General features: G+C 53.0%; 4 protein-coding genes across 10 annotated transcripts in view; 1 reads left to right on the forward strand and 3 right to left on the reverse strand.

Annotated features, from left to right (window-relative positions):
* Window positions 1-605: 605 nt before the first annotated feature.
* On the reverse strand, window positions 606-4152 carry Lrrc73 (leucine rich repeat containing 73). 4 transcript variants are annotated; one of them, XM_042266096.2, is made up of 7 exons: window positions 3468-4152; window positions 2764-2867; window positions 2515-2577; window positions 2258-2380; window positions 1818-1918; window positions 1057-1279; window positions 606-908 (listed from the first exon to the last, which is right to left on the reverse strand). In XM_042266096.2, exons 1-7 carry the CDS (start codon window positions 3737-3739, stop codon window positions 838-840), a joined length of 957 nt encoding a protein of 318 aa, XP_042122030.1. In that variant the 5' UTR covers window positions 3740-4152; the 3' UTR covers window positions 606-837. The 4 variants fall into 4 exon arrangements, with proteins under 4 accessions (XP_042122030.1, XP_076413887.1, XP_006985017.1 ...); XM_076557772.1 differs by lacking the exon at window positions 2515-2577 and adding an exon at window positions 3247-3318 and having other exon boundaries at window positions 2707-2867; window positions 3468-3574; XM_006984955.4 differs by lacking the exon at window positions 2515-2577 and having other exon boundaries at window positions 2707-2867; window positions 3468-4138.
* A 1868-nt stretch (window positions 4153-6020) lies between these two features.
* Window positions 6021-10214, reverse strand: Yipf3 (Yip1 domain family member 3). Of its 4 annotated transcripts, none has more exons than XM_006984956.4 (9): window positions 10081-10214; window positions 9336-9533; window positions 9096-9202; window positions 7650-7695; window positions 7423-7515; window positions 7137-7268; window positions 6852-6965; window positions 6614-6737; window positions 6021-6514 (listed from the first exon to the last, which is right to left on the reverse strand). In XM_006984956.4, the coding sequence occupies exons 1-9, from the start codon at window positions 10159-10161 to the stop codon at window positions 6366-6368; spliced, it is 1044 nt and encodes a 347-aa protein (XP_006985018.2). In that variant the 5' UTR covers window positions 10162-10214; the 3' UTR covers window positions 6021-6365. The 4 variants fall into 4 exon arrangements, with proteins under 4 accessions (XP_006985018.2, XP_076413884.1, XP_076413885.1 ...); XM_076557769.1 differs by having other exon boundaries at window positions 6041-6514; window positions 6614-6767; window positions 6839-6965; XM_076557770.1 differs by having other exon boundaries at window positions 6203-6470.
* Window positions 10215-10286: 72 nt separating this feature from the next.
* Window positions 10287-14734, forward strand: Polr1c (RNA polymerase I and III subunit C). Its single transcript, XM_006984957.4, has 9 exons — window positions 10287-10535; window positions 10642-10713; window positions 12554-12661; window positions 12916-13048; window positions 13553-13672; window positions 13757-13909; window positions 14026-14175; window positions 14291-14407; window positions 14493-14734. The coding sequence occupies exons 1-9, from the start codon at window positions 10425-10427 to the stop codon at window positions 14609-14611; spliced, it is 1083 nt and encodes a 360-aa protein (XP_006985019.4). The 5' UTR covers window positions 10287-10424; the 3' UTR covers window positions 14612-14734.
* Xpo5 (exportin 5) overlaps window positions 12816-16584 on the reverse strand; it is a 47867-nt gene continuing 44098 nt past the window's right edge. The window contains exon 32 of the mRNA XM_042266087.2: window positions 12816-16507. Within this exon, the coding sequence (XP_042122021.1) occupies window positions 16370-16507 (138 nt within the window). The 3' untranslated portion in view covers window positions 12816-16369. The remainder of the gene's footprint in view (window positions 16508-16584) is intronic.

A 16584-nucleotide genomic window follows, 5' to 3' on the forward strand; every position in this document is an offset into this window, starting at 1 on the left:
CCTCGAACTCACAGAGATCCACCTGGCTCTGCCTCCCGAGTGCTGGGATTAAAGGCGTGCGCCACCACCGCCCAGCCTCTTGTTTTTATTTTTAAGATGGCATCTCGTGTAGACCAGGCTGGCCTGGAACTCACAGAACCACTTGCCTCTGCCTCCAGAGTACTGGGATTAAAGGTGTGTACCACCATGTACCATGTCTAGCTAACATTTTTGAGTGGTGTGTGTGTGTTAGTGTGCAGGTGCCCACAGAGGCCAGAGGTTTGGTACTCTGGAGCTGGAGTTATGTATTTCTAGTCCAACTTTTCCTAGTCTTTGCCAGAGACCCCCCCTTTAGCCCATTCTGCCTGGCCTCCCGTGGCCCCAGGCATGGGGAAGGGGTGCTCAGGTAACGGAAGGGGTAATGATAAGCTTCCCTGCAGAAGGAGGGTAAAGCTCAGCCCAGCTCCTCACTCTAGTTATCTTCAGGTGTCATCTGAACTCTCAGGACTCCTAGGTCCTAGACCTAGGCAGACCTAGAGTCTGAGCTGTAGGGTGATACCCCTGGTTTCTGGTGAGTGGTACGCCAGACCCTCCCATTGGTCATCCCCAGTGACTACAGCCGCAAGCCAGGTTGTAGAGTTTATAAAATCTGTTCCGAGCCAGCGGGTTGCAGCCAGAGCTGCCAACAAGTTCAAAGTTCAAGTCCCCCCCACCCCTCAAGGCTGACGCCCAGTGACAGCTTCCAGAGCCTCCCACAACTACGGACTGCCAGAGTCCCGGCCAGGGCCTCCCTGCCATGTGGAGGAAGGCGGTGGGACACAGACAGATGCAAGGATGCACAGAAGCCCAAGTGGAGGGTCACATCTCGGTCTCGGCCAGCAGACTGTCCCCTAGTCCTGACGTCATTAGCACCATCTGAGAGCTGGGATCTGCGGGAGGGCAGAAGGGTGTATTCAGCCACCAGTCATGCCTCAGTGAGCACCACAAATAAACAAAAGTCATGGCCTGGTTTCCCAGCCTCACCCCCTTGTTCCAAACCTTCCAGACCTAGCTCTCGTCCATTCTCCAGGTTCTTACCGCTGGGGCACATCCAGGAGCCGCCACCCCGCTGGTGGGCCACAGGCTCCCGCGCTCGCCCCCATTCCTGTGTGTCCACAGCCCCTCCTGCTACCTCTTCCTCTTCCTCCCCCTCGGAGAGGAGGTCACAGATCTGCTGCTGCAGCTCTGGGCTAATGCTGTTCTCGGCCAGCACCAGGCTCCGCAAAGCTGTTGGGTAATTTTCTACCATGTCCAGCAGGGTCTGGGGAATGGAAGAGCACAGAAAAGAATAAACACAGGACGGGGGTGGCTCAGTGGTTAAGGACAACGGCTGCTCTTCCTAAGGACCAGGTTTCAATTTCCAGCACCCACATGGCTGTTCATCACCATCTGTAACTCCAGTTGCAGGAGATCTGACACCATCTTCTGGCCTCCATGTGCACCACAGACATATAGGTAGAACATTCATTCACATAAAATAATAAATATTAAATTGTAAAATTAAAACTGATTGATAAATAAAATAAAACGTGGTGGCGCACGCCTTTAATCCCAGCACTTGGGAGGCAGAGCCAGGTGGATCTCTGAGTTCGAGGCCAGCCTGGGCTACAGAGCGAGATTCACGACAGGCACCAAAGCTACAGAGAGAAACCCTGTCTCGGAACCCCTCCCCCACAAAAAAAAACCACAATTTAGGTAGCCCCCTGGGTCCAACAGGCCAGCCCTTGGGTCTACTCCCAGACATGATGATTAGTTCACCCTTTCCCCTAGCTTGTCTCTAAAACATGATGGCCTCTCACCTGAGCTGACTGGTTGGTGAGCCCTGTGCCCTCCAAGTCTAGGACTTCTAGGGTCCGGCTTGAGGCCACAGCTACAGCCAGCATCCCTGCCACATGGTCACCTAGGGAGAGAGCACAAATTCTCGGCCATCTGAGAAAACAGAGGTCTGTTAATCCTTAGTCCTGGTCAGGACCACGCTGCCTGGCCAGGAGACACAGGGGAGTGGCCAGGAAGTGAGCATTTGGAGATGAAGCAAGTCAGATCCATGGGTTCTGACTGAGGCTTTAACCTACCTGTTGGTCATCTGGTACTCCATGAAGGATGGCTCCTTTATGAGACCCCTTGGGGGCTCTCACTGATCTTCCCTCCCTTGAGTGGGGGTTACTATGGCAACTGGTGGTCTGAGGGTTTTGGATTGGGTGGGAGCAGTGAGAATTGCGGGGGATGATCTTAAGCTCACCCAGGGGGTTGTAGTCCAGGTTGAGGACGCGGACTTGGGAGCTGTGGGCCACAGCAATGGCGAGGCGGCTCCAGCCCTTGGGGGTGATGCCAGGGTTGGCACTCAGTGTTAGCTCCTTCAAACCTAGGCAGCAGCATTAGTGAGAACCCAGGATGGGTAGAGTCATTCCCTTCTCTACCCTGTATCTATGGGGTTAGCCTAATGGCTGGGAGTCTCCTTGCCCCCAACCACAGTTGTCTGGCGCATTAGGGACCTACTCACTCCTCCCCTGCCTGGGTCACTGTGTTTCCACTGGGCTCTGTCCCTAAGTGTCCCCCTTCCTGAGAATGATAAAAAGGCATTCTTACTGTACCCTCCCAGCTCTCAGCACCGGGCCACACCCCCTCCTGTGCATTCACCCTTCATCAGTCACACTAGCCCATGCACTCACTCAGCAGGGCCCTGCTCACCAGACTTGGCCCCATCTGGAGGGAGGAGACCACAGATAAGGTTGATGGCTTCATCACCTAGCATGCAGTCCCCCAGGTCAAGAGCCACGAGGGCAGGGTGGAGAGCCAGGGCTGGGTTCAGCAAGGCAAGTCCCGCATCTGTCAGTGGGCTCCCATGCAGGCTGAAGGTTGAGACGAGATGAATTATGAATCACCAGCCTTATCTGTTTGGGAAAGCTGCCCCTCCCGAGACAAGGATGGGAAGGAAAAAAATGGAAATTCTAGATTTGAAGGAGTACGGTGGAAAGGGAATTTGGTTTCTTTTCTGGGGTAGGAACTGGTAATAAGAACATTTCACAAGGAGGGGTGTGTGTATAGAGGACCGGGGGGCCAGCACACATGCTCGCCAGCACACATGCTCGCCGGCCTCTGAGATCCTTCAGTGGGTAGGGCTGGAAGGGCTGGGCTGTAGTCTCCATGGGAGGTGACCCTTCCTCAGAAATGAGGGGCTTCACAGTGAAGTAACTGGGCGGTGGGGTGGGGAGGAACGACATTCCCTACCAGGAAGGGCTAGGCATCCCAGCTCTCCTGCGGGTCTGAATGTGGAGCAAAGTCTAGAAACGATCCATGTTTCTGGGAGGGTGTGGTGGACCCAGAAGAAAGATGAGGTGTGCATTAGAGGTTGGGACGGTGGGAAGACAGGCACTGGAAGGTAATGCGGAGACACAGGAGGTGGTAGGGGGTGCAGTAGCCGGGACCCCCTTGCGAGGGGACACACTCACAAGAGGGACTGGATGGAGCGGTTGGTCCGTAGCGCTTCCGCCAGCTGCTTGATGCGGCTGGGGCTGGACACGACGCCCAGGTTAAGGTTGAGCTGCGCCAGGGACGTGGCTCCAGCTAGGGCCCGGCAGATGCGGCCGAAGTCGCGGTCGCACAGGCGACAGCCGCGCAGCGAGAGCAGGCGCACGGCGTTGTCGCGCAGGCCGCGGCAGATGTCCCGCACCTCGGCGCCTGACAGCGGCTCCCCCGAAATCTGGATGGAGCTGGGCAGCATGGTCCCCACGACTGGGCCTTGGGGGCTGGCGCCGGTGTCCCGGCCTGGGCACAAGTTGGCCCGGCTGCGGGCGGGGGCGGGGCGGGGACTGAGGTCACGGTCTCGGCTGGGGTCGCAGCCCGAGCGGAGGCGGAGGCAACCGCGGCTGTGGTGGCGACGAAGCGAGCCCGGGGCCGCGGCGGGCGGGAGCGAAAGCAGGCGCAGGTCCGGGATGCGGAGGCGCGGAGGAGGGAGCGGCGCGGGGGCGGGGGCGGCCCGAGGACCGAGCTGCAGCCGCCCCGCGCTAGTCCTCTCCCTCGCGGCTTCGGAGGCCGCGCCCGCTCTGCCGGCCCCCGGGCCCGGCAGCAGGGCTCGCGGGGACAGCCGGGGCGGGATGCAGCTCGGCTTCAGCTGCGGTGCCGGAGCAGGCGGCGAGTTCCTATGGCAACGGTTGCGTCACTGGCTCTCGCCCCGCCCCCCAGCCCGGCATGGACCACGCGGCCGGTGCGCGGTGCGTGTCTTAGGGTGAAGAACTAGGATCCGAGGGCTTGACAGCGTGAAAAGAAGGTAGAGGGATACAGCGTCACGTGGGGAGGGTGGAGGCAAGTCAGGTTGAGACAACCTTCGATGCCATTTCGGCTTCTTTCACTTGTTCTCCTGTGCTTCTCCATTCTTAAGGTCTAAATCTAGAGATTCCTCGCCCTCGCCAAGACCTTGGACAATCAATTCTGCTTGGCAGTCCCTAGGCCCTTTAATCCGTGCCGCGCCCCGCCCCCATGTCCCAGTGACGCGAGGCGTAGCATGCGTGGGGATTCCGATCCACAGGGACTTCGCGGTCAATATGGCTGCACTGGACAGAACCCTAGGGTAGGGCAGGTGAACCAGCCTGAAGACGGTTTCTAACATCCAGGAGAATGGGACTGCCAAAATCAAAGGGTGTCAGACCAACCCAAAGCTGTAGGAATGGGGTGGGGTGGGGAGCTTGTAAAGCGGCTGGAGTCGTGAAGCTGGATTTTATCTCTATGCTTGCTATCCCCATGGGGGCTTCATTTGTGCAACAGGGCAGTGTAACAGGAAGAGGAAGTGTCACTTTCTTTCCTTTTAATTAAAAAGTGAGCCAGAAGCCGGGCGGTGGCGCACGCCTTTAATCCCAGCACTTGGGATGCACAGGCAGGCGGATCTCAGTGAGTTTGAGACCAACCTGGTCTACAGATTGAGTTCCAGGATAGACAGAGCTACATAATGAGACTTTGTCTGGAACCTCCCCCGCCCTGCAAACAAACAAAACACACCAAAAACCAAACACCTTTACTGTCAAAAGCCTTACTCCTGTTAACTATTTGAATTTTTTTTAATGCGTTTGTCTTCTACAGGAGTGTAGGTGCCTGCAGAAGCCAGAAGAGGGCGGTAGAGTTACAGGAAAATCTGAGCCACCCAACTGTGGAAGCTGGGAACTGAACTACTGAATCCAGGTCCTGCGCAAGAGCACTGCACTCTTAACCCCTGAGCCATCTCGCTACCCTAATTTTGTTTTTATTATGTATATGCATGTATGTCTGTGCCGTGAGTGCGGGAACCCTCAGAGACCGTTGGAGCTCTTGGAGCTGGAGTTACAAGCAGTTGTGAGCTACCCACAAAGGGTGCTGGCAATAGAACTTAAATCCTCTCGAAAAGCAGTGTCTGCCTTTATCCAGCACCCTAAATTTACTTTTCATTGAAACAGGGTCTCACTGTGTGGCCCTGACTGTCCTGGAACTCACTCTGTAGACCAGGCTGGCCTTGAAGTCACAGAGATCCACCTGCCTGTGCCTCCTGGGTGCTGGGATTAAAGGAGTACACGCTCAGCCTGAATTTACTTCTTCAGTGGAGGTGAAGGGGGGTGTGGTTTAAATATAACACTTGGAGGGAGGACAGGAAACTAAAGCTTCAGTAAACCATATTTGGCTCCAATGTCAGCTCCATGTGGACATTACCCCAGCGGCCCGGCACAGAAGGTCCTTGTAATGATGGGGTCAGTTTTTGTTCATCTGTCACTGCTGCTTTGGCGTCTCCAAAGGACAACAGCCTAGACTTAAGCCTGGTGTACATTCCCATGACCACTGCGGCTCTCCTGCTTGGGGCCTGCCTGCTGCTCTGGGGGTCAAGTGTCTCCCGCCCTCAGGGACAGTTTCTACAATCAGCTACTGCCTTCTAAACAGGCTGCCTGTCCTTCCTCCATCCTGCCTGAGTGAGGGAGCAGAAGGCATAGACCATCACCACCGACAGAACAGCAATGTGGATCAGAAGCAGGGCGACAGGAGAATGCCTGAACAGGAGCTGGAGTTCCAGACTCCAATCAATAGTTTAATTACCAAGTCTATATTTAGCAAGACAAGAGGGAGGGAGAGAAAAAAGGGGTGGATGGTGAGGGCCTCAGAAGAGCTGACCCATATTCTGCACCTGGCTGCAAAGGCTTGCAGTCCTGGCCAGGAGTTCCTTGGCCTTGTGCCTTTCAGAAGCCAAGACCTGTGCCCAGGAGGTGTTTAGGCAGCAAGAGCTCAGTGGTTGCCGCAGACCTCATCAGAGAGACGCACGTCCTCAGTACCGTCCTTCGATCTCCCTCTGCCCCAGAGCGGGGGTCAGGGCTGGCCGAGGGTCTCAGGCAGGGTCAGTGTGACTGCAGGGTCACTGCTATTGCCTTGGCGGTGGCATTGACCACAGTGACAGGAAGCCTGGCGGCAGGGAGCACAGCAGGGATGTCTCGAGGGACCCTCTGCATGGGGGGGACATTGGGGCCCTCCAGAGTGTCCAGGATCCCTAAAGAAGGAAGGATGAGGATGAGTGAGAACTGGCTGGGCAGGCCCCCAGGTCAGCTCACCCAGCCCAGGCCCCCATACAGGCCCTCCGGCCACCTACCCTCCACCACCTTGTGGTAGGCAAAATGCAGATAGAGCAGGAAGAGCATGTGTAGAGCAGCCAGTGTGCCACAGAGGAGCAGCCGCTGGGTGGGGCCCACAGTCCTCGACACCAACACTGCCACCTAGGGCCACAGGTACACAGTTCAGAAGGCCTGTTTCAAAGGGATGGATGGAGATACCCAGGGCAGAAGCTGGAGAGCCCTTTGTGGGGTGGACAGCAAACCTGCCCAGCTTACCATGCGCAGGGTGGAGAGCCCACCCACCAGCAGCCAGAAGAGGTAGAAGAGGGCATGAAGGTGAATGTTGTAGGTGATGAACAGGACGATACAGTGCCCAAAGAGGCCATAGCCCTGGGGAGAGAGATGAGAGGATCATCACTTGGGCTGGAGTGGCCTTCCGCCCCTTGGTGGGGTCTTTGGCTTGCTCATCCCACCCCAGGCCCACAGACTCCTGGAGAGCAGCAGACCAAGGCCTTGCTTATCTTAGGCTCACCCTGCCCACTCCCAGGCTCAGCTCCTTACCAGCAGTGCCAGCATCTGGAGCATGGTGATTTGGGCATTGCACAGGTAGGCAAGGAAATAAATGAACGATGAAACACCCAGCCAGTATCCGAAGCAGGTGCCAATGGCTGTGCCCATCAGGGTGCCCTCACGCTGTGGGGTGAAGGCTCTGCTTAGGGCACCTCTGGTTTGGCCTCACCCAGGGCTTTCTGCAGGGGCTGCTCCAGTCTCACTCCACCATCACATCCTCAGGCAGTTTGCAGCCCCATCAGCCACGCCCCCTCCCCAAGGCCTGTGTCTTGCTTACGATAATGGTATCAGATGTCTTCATCCCATGGAGGAGGATGGCCACCAGTGTGAAGACCAGCATGAGAGGTCCATAGAGCTCACCTGCGACTTTCTGTCAATACATAACACATTCAGACTGGAGGCTGCAATGCCTCTTCTCTTCACACCTTCGCAGGCTTGGCCTGGTAGCCCACCCTCTACCCCGATGCCTCCCCCTCCTCTGCAGACATGCCTTTCCCTAGTCACCTGGGGGAAGTTGACCATCTTGACAGGGATCATGGACTCCAGGAGCCTGGGAGAGGAGAGGAGAGATGAGGGCAGATGCAGCTATGCTGAGGTTCTGGAGGGCAGGGTCTGACTCTTACTCATGTTTCTACCGCCAGGGAAAAGGGCTGGCCCAGAGGACATACTGGATAAGAGGGGGAGGGAGAGGGGGTAAAGACAGGGAATGAAAAAAATCACTTTGAGGAAGGACAGCCCTCTGAGGTGAGTGGAGTAGCAGCTATTCAGAAACCCTGGAGAGACCGGAGGATTTGACCGTTTACCTACATGGCCTATAGAAGGCAGGCAGACCTCTGCAGAGGGCACCCAAAATGTAGAAGCCCTGGGAACAGCGCAACTACCGAGGAAGCAGGCCACTTTCTGACTCTTTCTAATTACCATTCTTCTAGGCAGTGAGCATTTTTCTTGAAAAATATACTTGAAGTGGTATGAAAATTCCACACAGAATAAAAAGAGATCTTTTCTCTCTTTGCCTATGGCCACTACACCTTCAGTTATTCTTGTTTCTTGGATTGTTCTTTTTTTTTTTAAAGATTTATTTATTTATTTATTTATTTATTATGTATACAATGTTCTGTCTGCATGTGTACTTGCAGGCCAGAAGAGGGCGCCAGATCTCATTACAGATGGTTGTGAGCCACCATGTGGTTGCTGGGAATTGAACTCAGGTCCTCTGGAAGAACAGCCAGTGCTCTTAACCTCTGAGCCATCTCTCCAGCCTGGATTGCTCTTTTTCATTAAGATATTACTTCCTCTGGGAAGCCTTCCCTTTTGGACATTGCAGCCTTTCTGGGCTCAAGTGTGCCTCCTGTGTGTCCCATAGTCATACTAGAGTACTATGTTGTGACTGCACTCAATGTCAAGGCTCCTGCCTATCTTCACCAATGAATCAGATATCATAGAATAAAAACTCAATGTATAGTGGCCCCAGGTTTTGTATCAGCACTACTTAAAGGATGAACAAAGAACCAAGCCAGGATTGAATCCAGTTCTTGAGGCCGCTAATGACTATGCACTGATACTCAGGTGGCTGCCAGAGAGAAAAGAGTCTAAAAAAAAAAAGGATAAAGGCAGCAGAGCTTGCTCTTGAGGAGTTCGACCCAGGAATGAGAACGTATAGCAGTTTGAAGAGCCACCTGGGAGAAGAAAGTAGAGCTGTCTAGGAGTCCTGGCTGAGGACCAACTGGGGAGGGCTGAGAACACAGCAAGTGCTGTGTGAGCGAGGTGTGGCGGGAAGATGGAACCACACTAGACAGAGGACCTGGCCAGTGTGCTTCCAGCGCCGTGTATTCGGCAACAGGTTTGGTGACTAGGGTGATGGGTTACAAGTAAGGGGGCCACCAGAGCTTAGGGCTCAGTATCTGACTGCACTCTGGATGAAGGTCAGCCCCTTCCGGGAAGGCTCCTCACCTGCTTCGGACCTGGGCAGGCTCCACATCAAAGTAGGGTCTCAGGATGTCGATGTTGGCATACAAGCTGAAGGCCCTGGAAGCTTGTCTCTTCCCTGCCTGCCACATCTGAAGGGAGATGGGTATTATGAAACTCATGGCTCTAGACTGGTACCCAGTCTCTGCTAGATTTCTGTGTAATTCTAACTGGAAACCTGCATCAACTTGGGACATACATGGGTCCACTTTCCCATCCGCTCACCTGATCAGCCACCTGCCGGCTCAGCTGTCCCTTAAAGCCTTTCATGCCAAGGAACTCCCCGTCCTCTTCCTCTGCAGCAGCTGCATCAGCATCTACTTCTTCCTCACGCAGGCGCTGATGCAGCTCACCCATATCCTCGAAGCTGGAGCCCGAGGTATCATCCATGTTCTCCATATCAATCACAGCCGAGCCCCCACCCTGTGAAGACATTGTTCCTAGAGCGAGGAGCCCTTCTGTCGCATCCTTCTGTTCTCTGCTCATCTCGTGGTTTTAGGCCTTGCTCTTGCATTGATGAGGGCACTGGAACTGCTACCCGTCGGGCCAGACTCCTTCCTTTCACTGCTGACACAACTCTTGGCTGCCACCCTTTAGTAGTTCAGAAAACCTACTACTTACCTGCAACTCATGCTGTTCTCCTACCTGCCCTCTCGACGTTTCAGGGAGCAGCACAAGAGCCCAGCTGCCTCCTCCAACCCTCAGTGAATCCTACCCTTTGGCCGTACACTATGTATGACCCAGACAGACCTTCCCACCTGTCCACAAAGCTCCGGGCGGGCACAGAGACCCGCGGCCCGCTGGAGCCGTAGCCTGGCCCTTTCACGGCAGCACAAGCCCCACAGACTTTCGCTCACACAGCTCAGGAGGTGTTGCAATGGGGCCGACTACCAGGCCGCGAGAGAGAACAGCAACCACACTTGGGACGGCCATCAGCCCGGGGGCTGCTGGTAGCCCGAGTTCTCAATACCTGGATGTTTTCTTCGAAGCCTCCCCACTCCGGGCCAGCTCCATTTCGGACGCCGCTGACCGGCGCCGCCGTAGCCGCCATGTCCCTCGAGGCTTTCCGTCGCTGAAACTCGCGCGCGTGGGAATAGTGTGAGAGCTGAGCCCGAGCGAAGAAGAAAGACGTCCCGAGAAGAGAGAGGGCGAGGTAGTATCAGCCGGAATGCAAAAAGGAGAAACCCGGATGTTTGGCCCCAATTGACGTCCGGAAGTGAAGGACGTGGACGGAGGCGGGGCAGGATATCGCGACGTTTAAGAGTTCAGGAGGCGGAGCGTTGCCTCGGAGACGGCGACGGGCCTCTTGTACGCATGCGCAGATCTGGAGGCTTCACTGGCGGCGAATGGTGGGAAATGGCGGCGGCTCAGGCCGTGGAGGAAATGCGGACTCGCGTGGTTCTAGGAGAGTTCGGGGTTCGCAATGTAAGCTCTGATCTGAACTCAGGAGAAAGGAAGGCGGGGCAGGAGGAGGAGGTCTGGTTTGGGGCTGGACCTCCCTGCCCTTCGTGAACAGATCTGTTTGTTCCAGGTCCATACCACTGACTTCCCCGGGAACTACTCGGGTTATGATGATGCTTGGGACCAGGACCGCTTCGAGAAGGTGGGTGGCGCTGGAGGTGCCCAGACGGCTTGCGGGGCCAGACCTCACAAGTTGGTTTGGGGGTTGGGGGTCGCTGCTTTCATAAAACGAGCCATGTGCTCGGTGTTCCATGGACGGCCGCCAGACACGGCTCCTGTTCCTGGAACAAGTTATTCACCCTCGTGGGGTAATGGACCACGAGGTCCACGTAAACAAATGATTCCAGTATAATGAAATAGCGGAGAGGATGGCTGGGATGGGGTAGGGGGATCACATAGATGCACTTCATCCATCCAGTTGGAGGGACGTAGTTAAGGGTCAGTGAAGGAAGTGACATCTGAATTAAGCATTTAACTTTGAATAAAAGCTGAGCTATAAAGGCCTAATTGGAGCGTTATTATAAACGCTTGTGTAAAGTTTGCTCTGAGCCTGTTCCAGCAGTAAATTATTGTCAGATGTCAGTATGTCGGCAGGAGTGGCAGACAAGATTGGGATGTATCTTAAGCTCTGCAGGTTAATAGAGAGCTTTTTTGTTTTTTCGAGACAGGTTTTTATGTGTATCCCTGGCTGTCCTGAAACTCGCTTCTACCTCCCGAGCGCTTGAGATTAAAGGCGTGCACTACCACGCCCGGCTTAAAGAGAATTTGTCAGACCAAATTTTGCTACCTTAATAGCTGAGAGGGAATGAATTCTGGCAAGTTTGCTAGATAAGTGTATGGGAGCTGAGATAGAGGCCACGACTGGTTCCACTGATAGTGGAAATGGAGCACAGAGAGTGAGAGCAAATATGTGTCATTGCTTTGGTGAGGGCTGTGTGTGTGTGAAAAAAAAGGACCTTGTGACTTTCGGGACATAAACACTTTTTTTGGGGGGGGCCTTATGTGTTTGCTTGCATGTGTATTTGTGCACCATGTGTGTGGCTGGTGACCTGGGAAATCTGAGGAGCAAGTTAGGTCCCCTGGAACTGGAGTTACGGATGGTTGTGAGCCACCACATGGGTGCTGGGAACTAAACCCAGTTCTGCAAGAGCAGTGAACTGCTTGCTCTTAACTGGGAAGCCACCTCTCCCGGCCCCATTGGAGACCTATATTGATGGCTGATTGTGTCATTTGGTAAATAGGAGAACAAGAGCAATAATACTTTAAATTCCGTTGTGTGAAGTGTATAGGTCAAATGGATGATGTTTTAAGTGAGATCAAGTGAGACCAAGTTTTGGGAGTTGCTGAGTAGTCACTTAAGCCCAGAATGTGGTTGAAGACACTCAGGAGATTAGAACCTGGGAGAAAGTAACATTTACAGGGTGAGTGGAAGAGAGAATTTAGAAGGAATGTCAGAAGAGAGTACTAAATTGGTGTTCAGAAACCAAGGGAATAGAGTTTGAAAAAAAAAAAAAGAGGTTTAAAAAACTAAAAATAGCAGAAAAACAGTATTATTAACTGGTCTAAGTAGTGTGGGAAGTTGTGCTCTTTAGTAGAGTAGCCGTTGTGGGTTGTTTGTGTGGAGCCATTTTGCTTCTTAAAACAAAACTGGGAAGCCAGACATAGTGGTGTACACATTTAATCCTAGCACACAGAAGACAGGGGTATGTATTTCTGTGAGTTCCAGGACAGCCAGGGCTATACAGGGAAACCCTGTCTTAGAAAAAAAAAGCAGCAGAAAAAGACAAAAACAGACAGGCTTCTTAAGAAACTCAAGAACGGGGCTGGAGACAAAGGTCTGGTGATCATCTAGGCAGAGGAATGCTTTAGGATGAGAGAGGGTGGAGACATTGAGAGACATTGCCAAGGTGGGAGTAATCACAGAGCGAGGTATGAATTACACAAGGAAACAGGTGTTCATAGTTCTTTCTCTGTCCCTCTAGAATTTCCGTGTGGACATAGTACATATGGATGAAAATACATTGGAGTTCGACATGGTGGGGATTGATGCTGCCATTGCTAATGCTTTCCGGAGAATTCTGTTAGCTGAGGTAGTAGAAGATGTGAGAGGGCTGGAGTGGGGAAACTATTATCACCTCATTTGTAGAAATGTCCCCAAAGCCATCCCTTCCAGGCAGGTGGGACGGGTCACACCTCTAAGATGAGCACACAGTGACTACATAGTGAAACCCTGGCTCAGAAATCTGAAGAACAAAATAAAAAGCTGTTTTTTATTTTCCCAGGCAGGGTGGGAGGTGGAGATCAGTTGGGTTTTGCAGTTGGATGATTCTGCTTTCTTGGACAGGTGCCAACAATGGCTGTGGAAAAGGTTCTGGTGTACAATAACACATCCATTGTCCAGGACGAGATCCTTGCTCACCGCTTGGGACTCATCCCCATTCTTGCTGATCCTCGTCTTTTTGAATATCGGAACCCAGGTGAGGCTGAGATGAGATGAGATGAAGTGGAGGAACTGTTCTGAAGTGGATTGTGGACTCAGATCCCAGGTTTATTACTGTATAACTAACTAGTCGAGGTAGTTAGTATTTTGTACGTTGGCTTTCATCTGGGAGAACACTTGTCCTTGCCTTAACTTTGTCTGTGTATACATAAAGGCCTTCAGCACTCGGGGGTATTTTAATTCTTTTAAAAACTGTGGGCATTACACATGGGTGTGAAGGTCAGAGGACAACTTTGGAGTATGTTTTTACTCCAGGGATTGAACTCAGGTCTTCAGGTTTGCCTGACATCTCTACTCTGAGCCTTCTTACCAGCCCCTATTATTAGTTAGAGCTAGGGCCAGGCATGGTGCACGTATAGCTAGCTGCAGGCTGATCTCTCCTGAGCGCAAGGCCGGCCTGCTTCAGGCAGTGAATTCCAGGACAGCCAGGGCTATCAAACCCTGTTTCAAACAACACAACCCTGCTTCCGCACTTGTACAGGGGAGGAGGAAGGAACCGAGATAGACACTTTGCAGTTTCGGCTGCAGGTCAGGTGTACCAGGAACCCCAGTGCCGCTAAGGATTCCTCTGACCCCAATGAACTCTACGTGAACCACAAAGGTGAGCAGTGGTAAGGAAGAGGGCCCACAGGCTGATGGGTGCTAATTTTAGGATCTGGGATCTTCTGACATAATTTCCCTCCAGTATATACTAGGCATATGACATGGGTTCCCCTGGGAAACCAGGCTGATGTCTTCCCGGAGGGCACAATTCGCCCAGTGCACGATGACATCCTCATTGCTCAGCTTCGGCCAGGCCAGGAGATTGACTTGATTATGCACTGCGTCAAGGGCATTGGTGAGAACCCAGTGAGTCTGCCCTGGGTGGGGGCGAGTCTGGAGTGCATGGTGTAACCAAGGAGCTCAGCTGGGGCTGTTGTCCCTGGCACGGGAGAGTAACAGAGTTTCTCACAGGCAAAGATCATGCCAAGTTCTCACCGGTGGCAACAGCCAGCTACAGGCTCCTGCCAGACATCACCCTGCTAGAACCTGTGGAAGGGGAGGCGGCTGAGGAGCTGAGCCGATGCTTCTCCCCGGGTGTGATTGAGGTTCAGGAAGTGCAAGGTATGGCCTTTGGCGTACTGCTGTAAGGAAGATTTGAGTGGATTTCCTTTGAGGGCGGCAGAGAAGAAAATCCCTTAGACCTGATTAAGCTAAGGTGTAACATTGTTTTCCTCAGGTAAAAAGTTGGCCAGGGTTGCCAATGCTCGGCTGGATACCTTCAGCAGAGAGATCTTCCGGAATGAGAAGCTGAAGAAGGCTGTGCGGCTTGCCCGTGTTCGGGACCATTATATCTGTGAGTGGGGGTGGTGTGGTAGGTACTCTTTGGATTTTGAACTAGGTAAATCCTGCCAGGGCTAAAGTGTCTTTTTGGTCCCTAGTTTCTGTTGAGTCCACTGGAGTGTTGCCGCCAGATGTGTTGGTGAGTGAAGCTATCAAGATACTGATGGGAAAGTGCCGGCGGTTCTTGGACGAACTAGACGCGGTGCAGATGGACTGAGGCTGCCACAGCACTTCTGGGATGGTCTAATTTTCAGTCAATACATTTTATTAAATGTGCCACAGACTAAGACTTCTGCCTTTGTAAGGCCTTTGATGTAAATAAATTGATATACTAGCAAAATTTTTTTTCAGAATTACTTTTGTCTAAAAATAAGGAGCCTTGCCTCAAAAAGTTAACACTAACAACTAAGGACCAGAGAGGCTTCCAGGTCATACAGCCGTCTGAGGCCGAATTACACTAGCTGTGGGGATGTGCTTCTTATCGCTGTCTCCTGGGCCAACTTCCAACGAAAAAGGCGGATCTTCAGCTTCCGCCATGTTACCACTGACTGCTCCACAGAAGACAGCCACCTCCTTCTGCTGGTCACGGATAGAAACTTGACTGCCCATCAGCTTGGCTGGCCATCAACAGGTTCTCCTGTTTAGTCCACCCAACAGGATGCTCCTGAGTAACCTTGGAGGGGTCACTCATTTGAAAAAGGAGGATTGGGCCCTTTGTGTACGAAAGGAGATTTTTACTGACATGCAGATGTCCTTTAGAGTTAGCATTTCTACAAAAGGTTCTATAAACAATAGAAAATTTCTAGCATGAAGTCATAGGATGTTAAAAATATTACAACATAATAAATACAACTACATCCTCCACAGCCCGAACCAGACAGACAGGAGTAGGCAGCTGTCAGGTTTGGAGGGAAACACCTGGAATCACCTTGACAACCTGTAGACTCCAAGCACCACGCAAAGTGGGATGGCCTTGTGCAGCTGTAGACAGTGACCTGGCACTCTAGTTCCCATTTCCCAGCCTGCACTTGCCAACTTAGCTGTGTGCGCCTGCCGCTTGTACCAGGTCTGAGTGGGCCTGTCAGAGCAGACACACAGGCAAGATCTGCCTTTCCTAAAGGCAGGGCCAGGCCTCACACTCATCTTGCTTTGCTTGTGTTCCCTCCAGGGATGAAGCAACCCTTGAGAAGAGTCATGAGAAACTTTCAAAGGCACCTGGACTCAGCTAGTCCCAAAAGGACAGTGGCTTTGCTAGCTTGCCAGATACGAGATTAATTGGTCTGGATGTGATTGGTCTCATGTGATACTGAGGAGGCCCTGAGGCTGGGGAAGCCCTTGAGGGTCACTCATAGAAGGGCAGGACGTACATTTTAAAGAACACGTTTGACTAAACTGCCCAGCTCTTGTCCCTGGACACTGCTCAGACCTTAGCAAAAGCCTGTACCACGGATCCCACCAAGTGACCAGATTCTTGCTTAAGATAAGGATGAGACTGGCTCAGTGTGGTTCAGCATGTAGCACCTAGGCCAAACATGCCCCTGGGAGTAGAGAAGGATCCCTGTCAGCCCAGCAGCAAGGGACTCAAGGGGGTCCCTTGTAGTCCAAGAGGAACTGGCTGAGCCCTTGCAAGTGTGGTCAGTGGTGTTGGGCACAGCACCCGGTCCTGTCCATGCTGGTGTGGCTGCTCTGGGGAAGGCCATTGTGCTCTAGCTTTTCTTGGAAAAGCCCAAATTGCAAGTTGGATGCCATCTCTCTAGGACGTCTCTGGAATGGTGTGAGTCCTAACTCCCTTCTCTCAATCCTTCAGGAGAGTGACTGGGGCCCACACAGGCCCACTCTTCTCCAGCTGGTCCTGGATCTGAGCCTCTCCAGGCTGATACGGGGGGAAGCGAGGTGGCAGGACAAGGGCCTAGAGATTACTACAAGGGGGAAGAGATGACAACCAAGGCCGGAGAAGGATGCCCAAAAGCTTGATTCAGGGTTCAAAGATGGTGGCCAGTCCACCCCCCTCACTGTCCAACACTTCTGTCTCCAGCATAGGTTTTGGTTTTTTGAAAAGCGTGGGAAGGTTCTTAATGTGAACTTCTTTTCGGAACTGTTCTCCCAAGGGTTTCTGTGGAGAACAAGAGAAAACTGATGGTGGGTGCGAGCGTGGGCCAGAGGACCCTACCTTACACACAGTCAGCAGTC

This window comes from Peromyscus maniculatus, chromosome 21, assembly GCF_049852395.1.
Source record: "Peromyscus maniculatus bairdii isolate BWxNUB_F1_BW_parent chromosome 21, HU_Pman_BW_mat_3.1, whole genome shotgun sequence".
NCBI classification, from domain to species: domain Eukaryota; kingdom Metazoa; phylum Chordata; class Mammalia; order Rodentia; family Cricetidae; genus Peromyscus; species Peromyscus maniculatus.

Bases quoted from the DNA above. Each gene is read 5' to 3' on its own strand.
- Lrrc73 (XM_042266096.2), bottom strand. From the start codon at position 3,739: ATGCTGCCCAGCTCCATCCAGATTTCGGGGGAGCCGCTGTCAGGCGCC. The intron at 2,381-2,514 runs GTAGGTCCCTAA...GCTGCTGCCTAG, and splicing joins CCCAGGCAGGGGAGGAGTGA to GTTTGAAGGAGCTAACACTG. The intron at 1,280-1,817 runs GTGAGAGGCCAT...TCCATTCCCCAG, and splicing joins TCACCAACCAGTCAGCTCAG to ACCCTGCTGGACATGGTAGA.
- Yipf3 (XM_076557769.1), bottom strand. From the start codon at position 10,161: ATGGCGGCTACGGCGGCGCCGGTCAGCGGCGTCCGAAATGGAGCTGGC. The intron at 9,534-10,080 runs GTATTGAGAACT...ATGTCTTCACAG, and splicing joins GCTTCGAAGAAAACATCCAG to GGTGGGGGCTCGGCTGTGAT. The intron at 6,768-6,838 runs GTTTGCTGTCCA...CCTTTGAAACAG, and splicing joins GCGCATGGTAAGCTGGGCAG to GCCTTCTGAACTGTGTACCT.
- Polr1c (XM_006984957.4), top strand. From the start codon at position 10,425: ATGCGCAGATCTGGAGGCTTCACTGGCGGCGAATGGTGGGAAATGGCG. The intron at 10,536-10,641 runs GTAAGCTCTGAT...TGTTTGTTCCAG, and splicing joins GAGAGTTCGGGGTTCGCAAT to GTCCATACCACTGACTTCCC. The intron at 14,176-14,290 runs GTATGGCCTTTG...TGTTTTCCTCAG, and splicing joins TGAGGTTCAGGAAGTGCAAG to GTAAAAAGTTGGCCAGGGTT.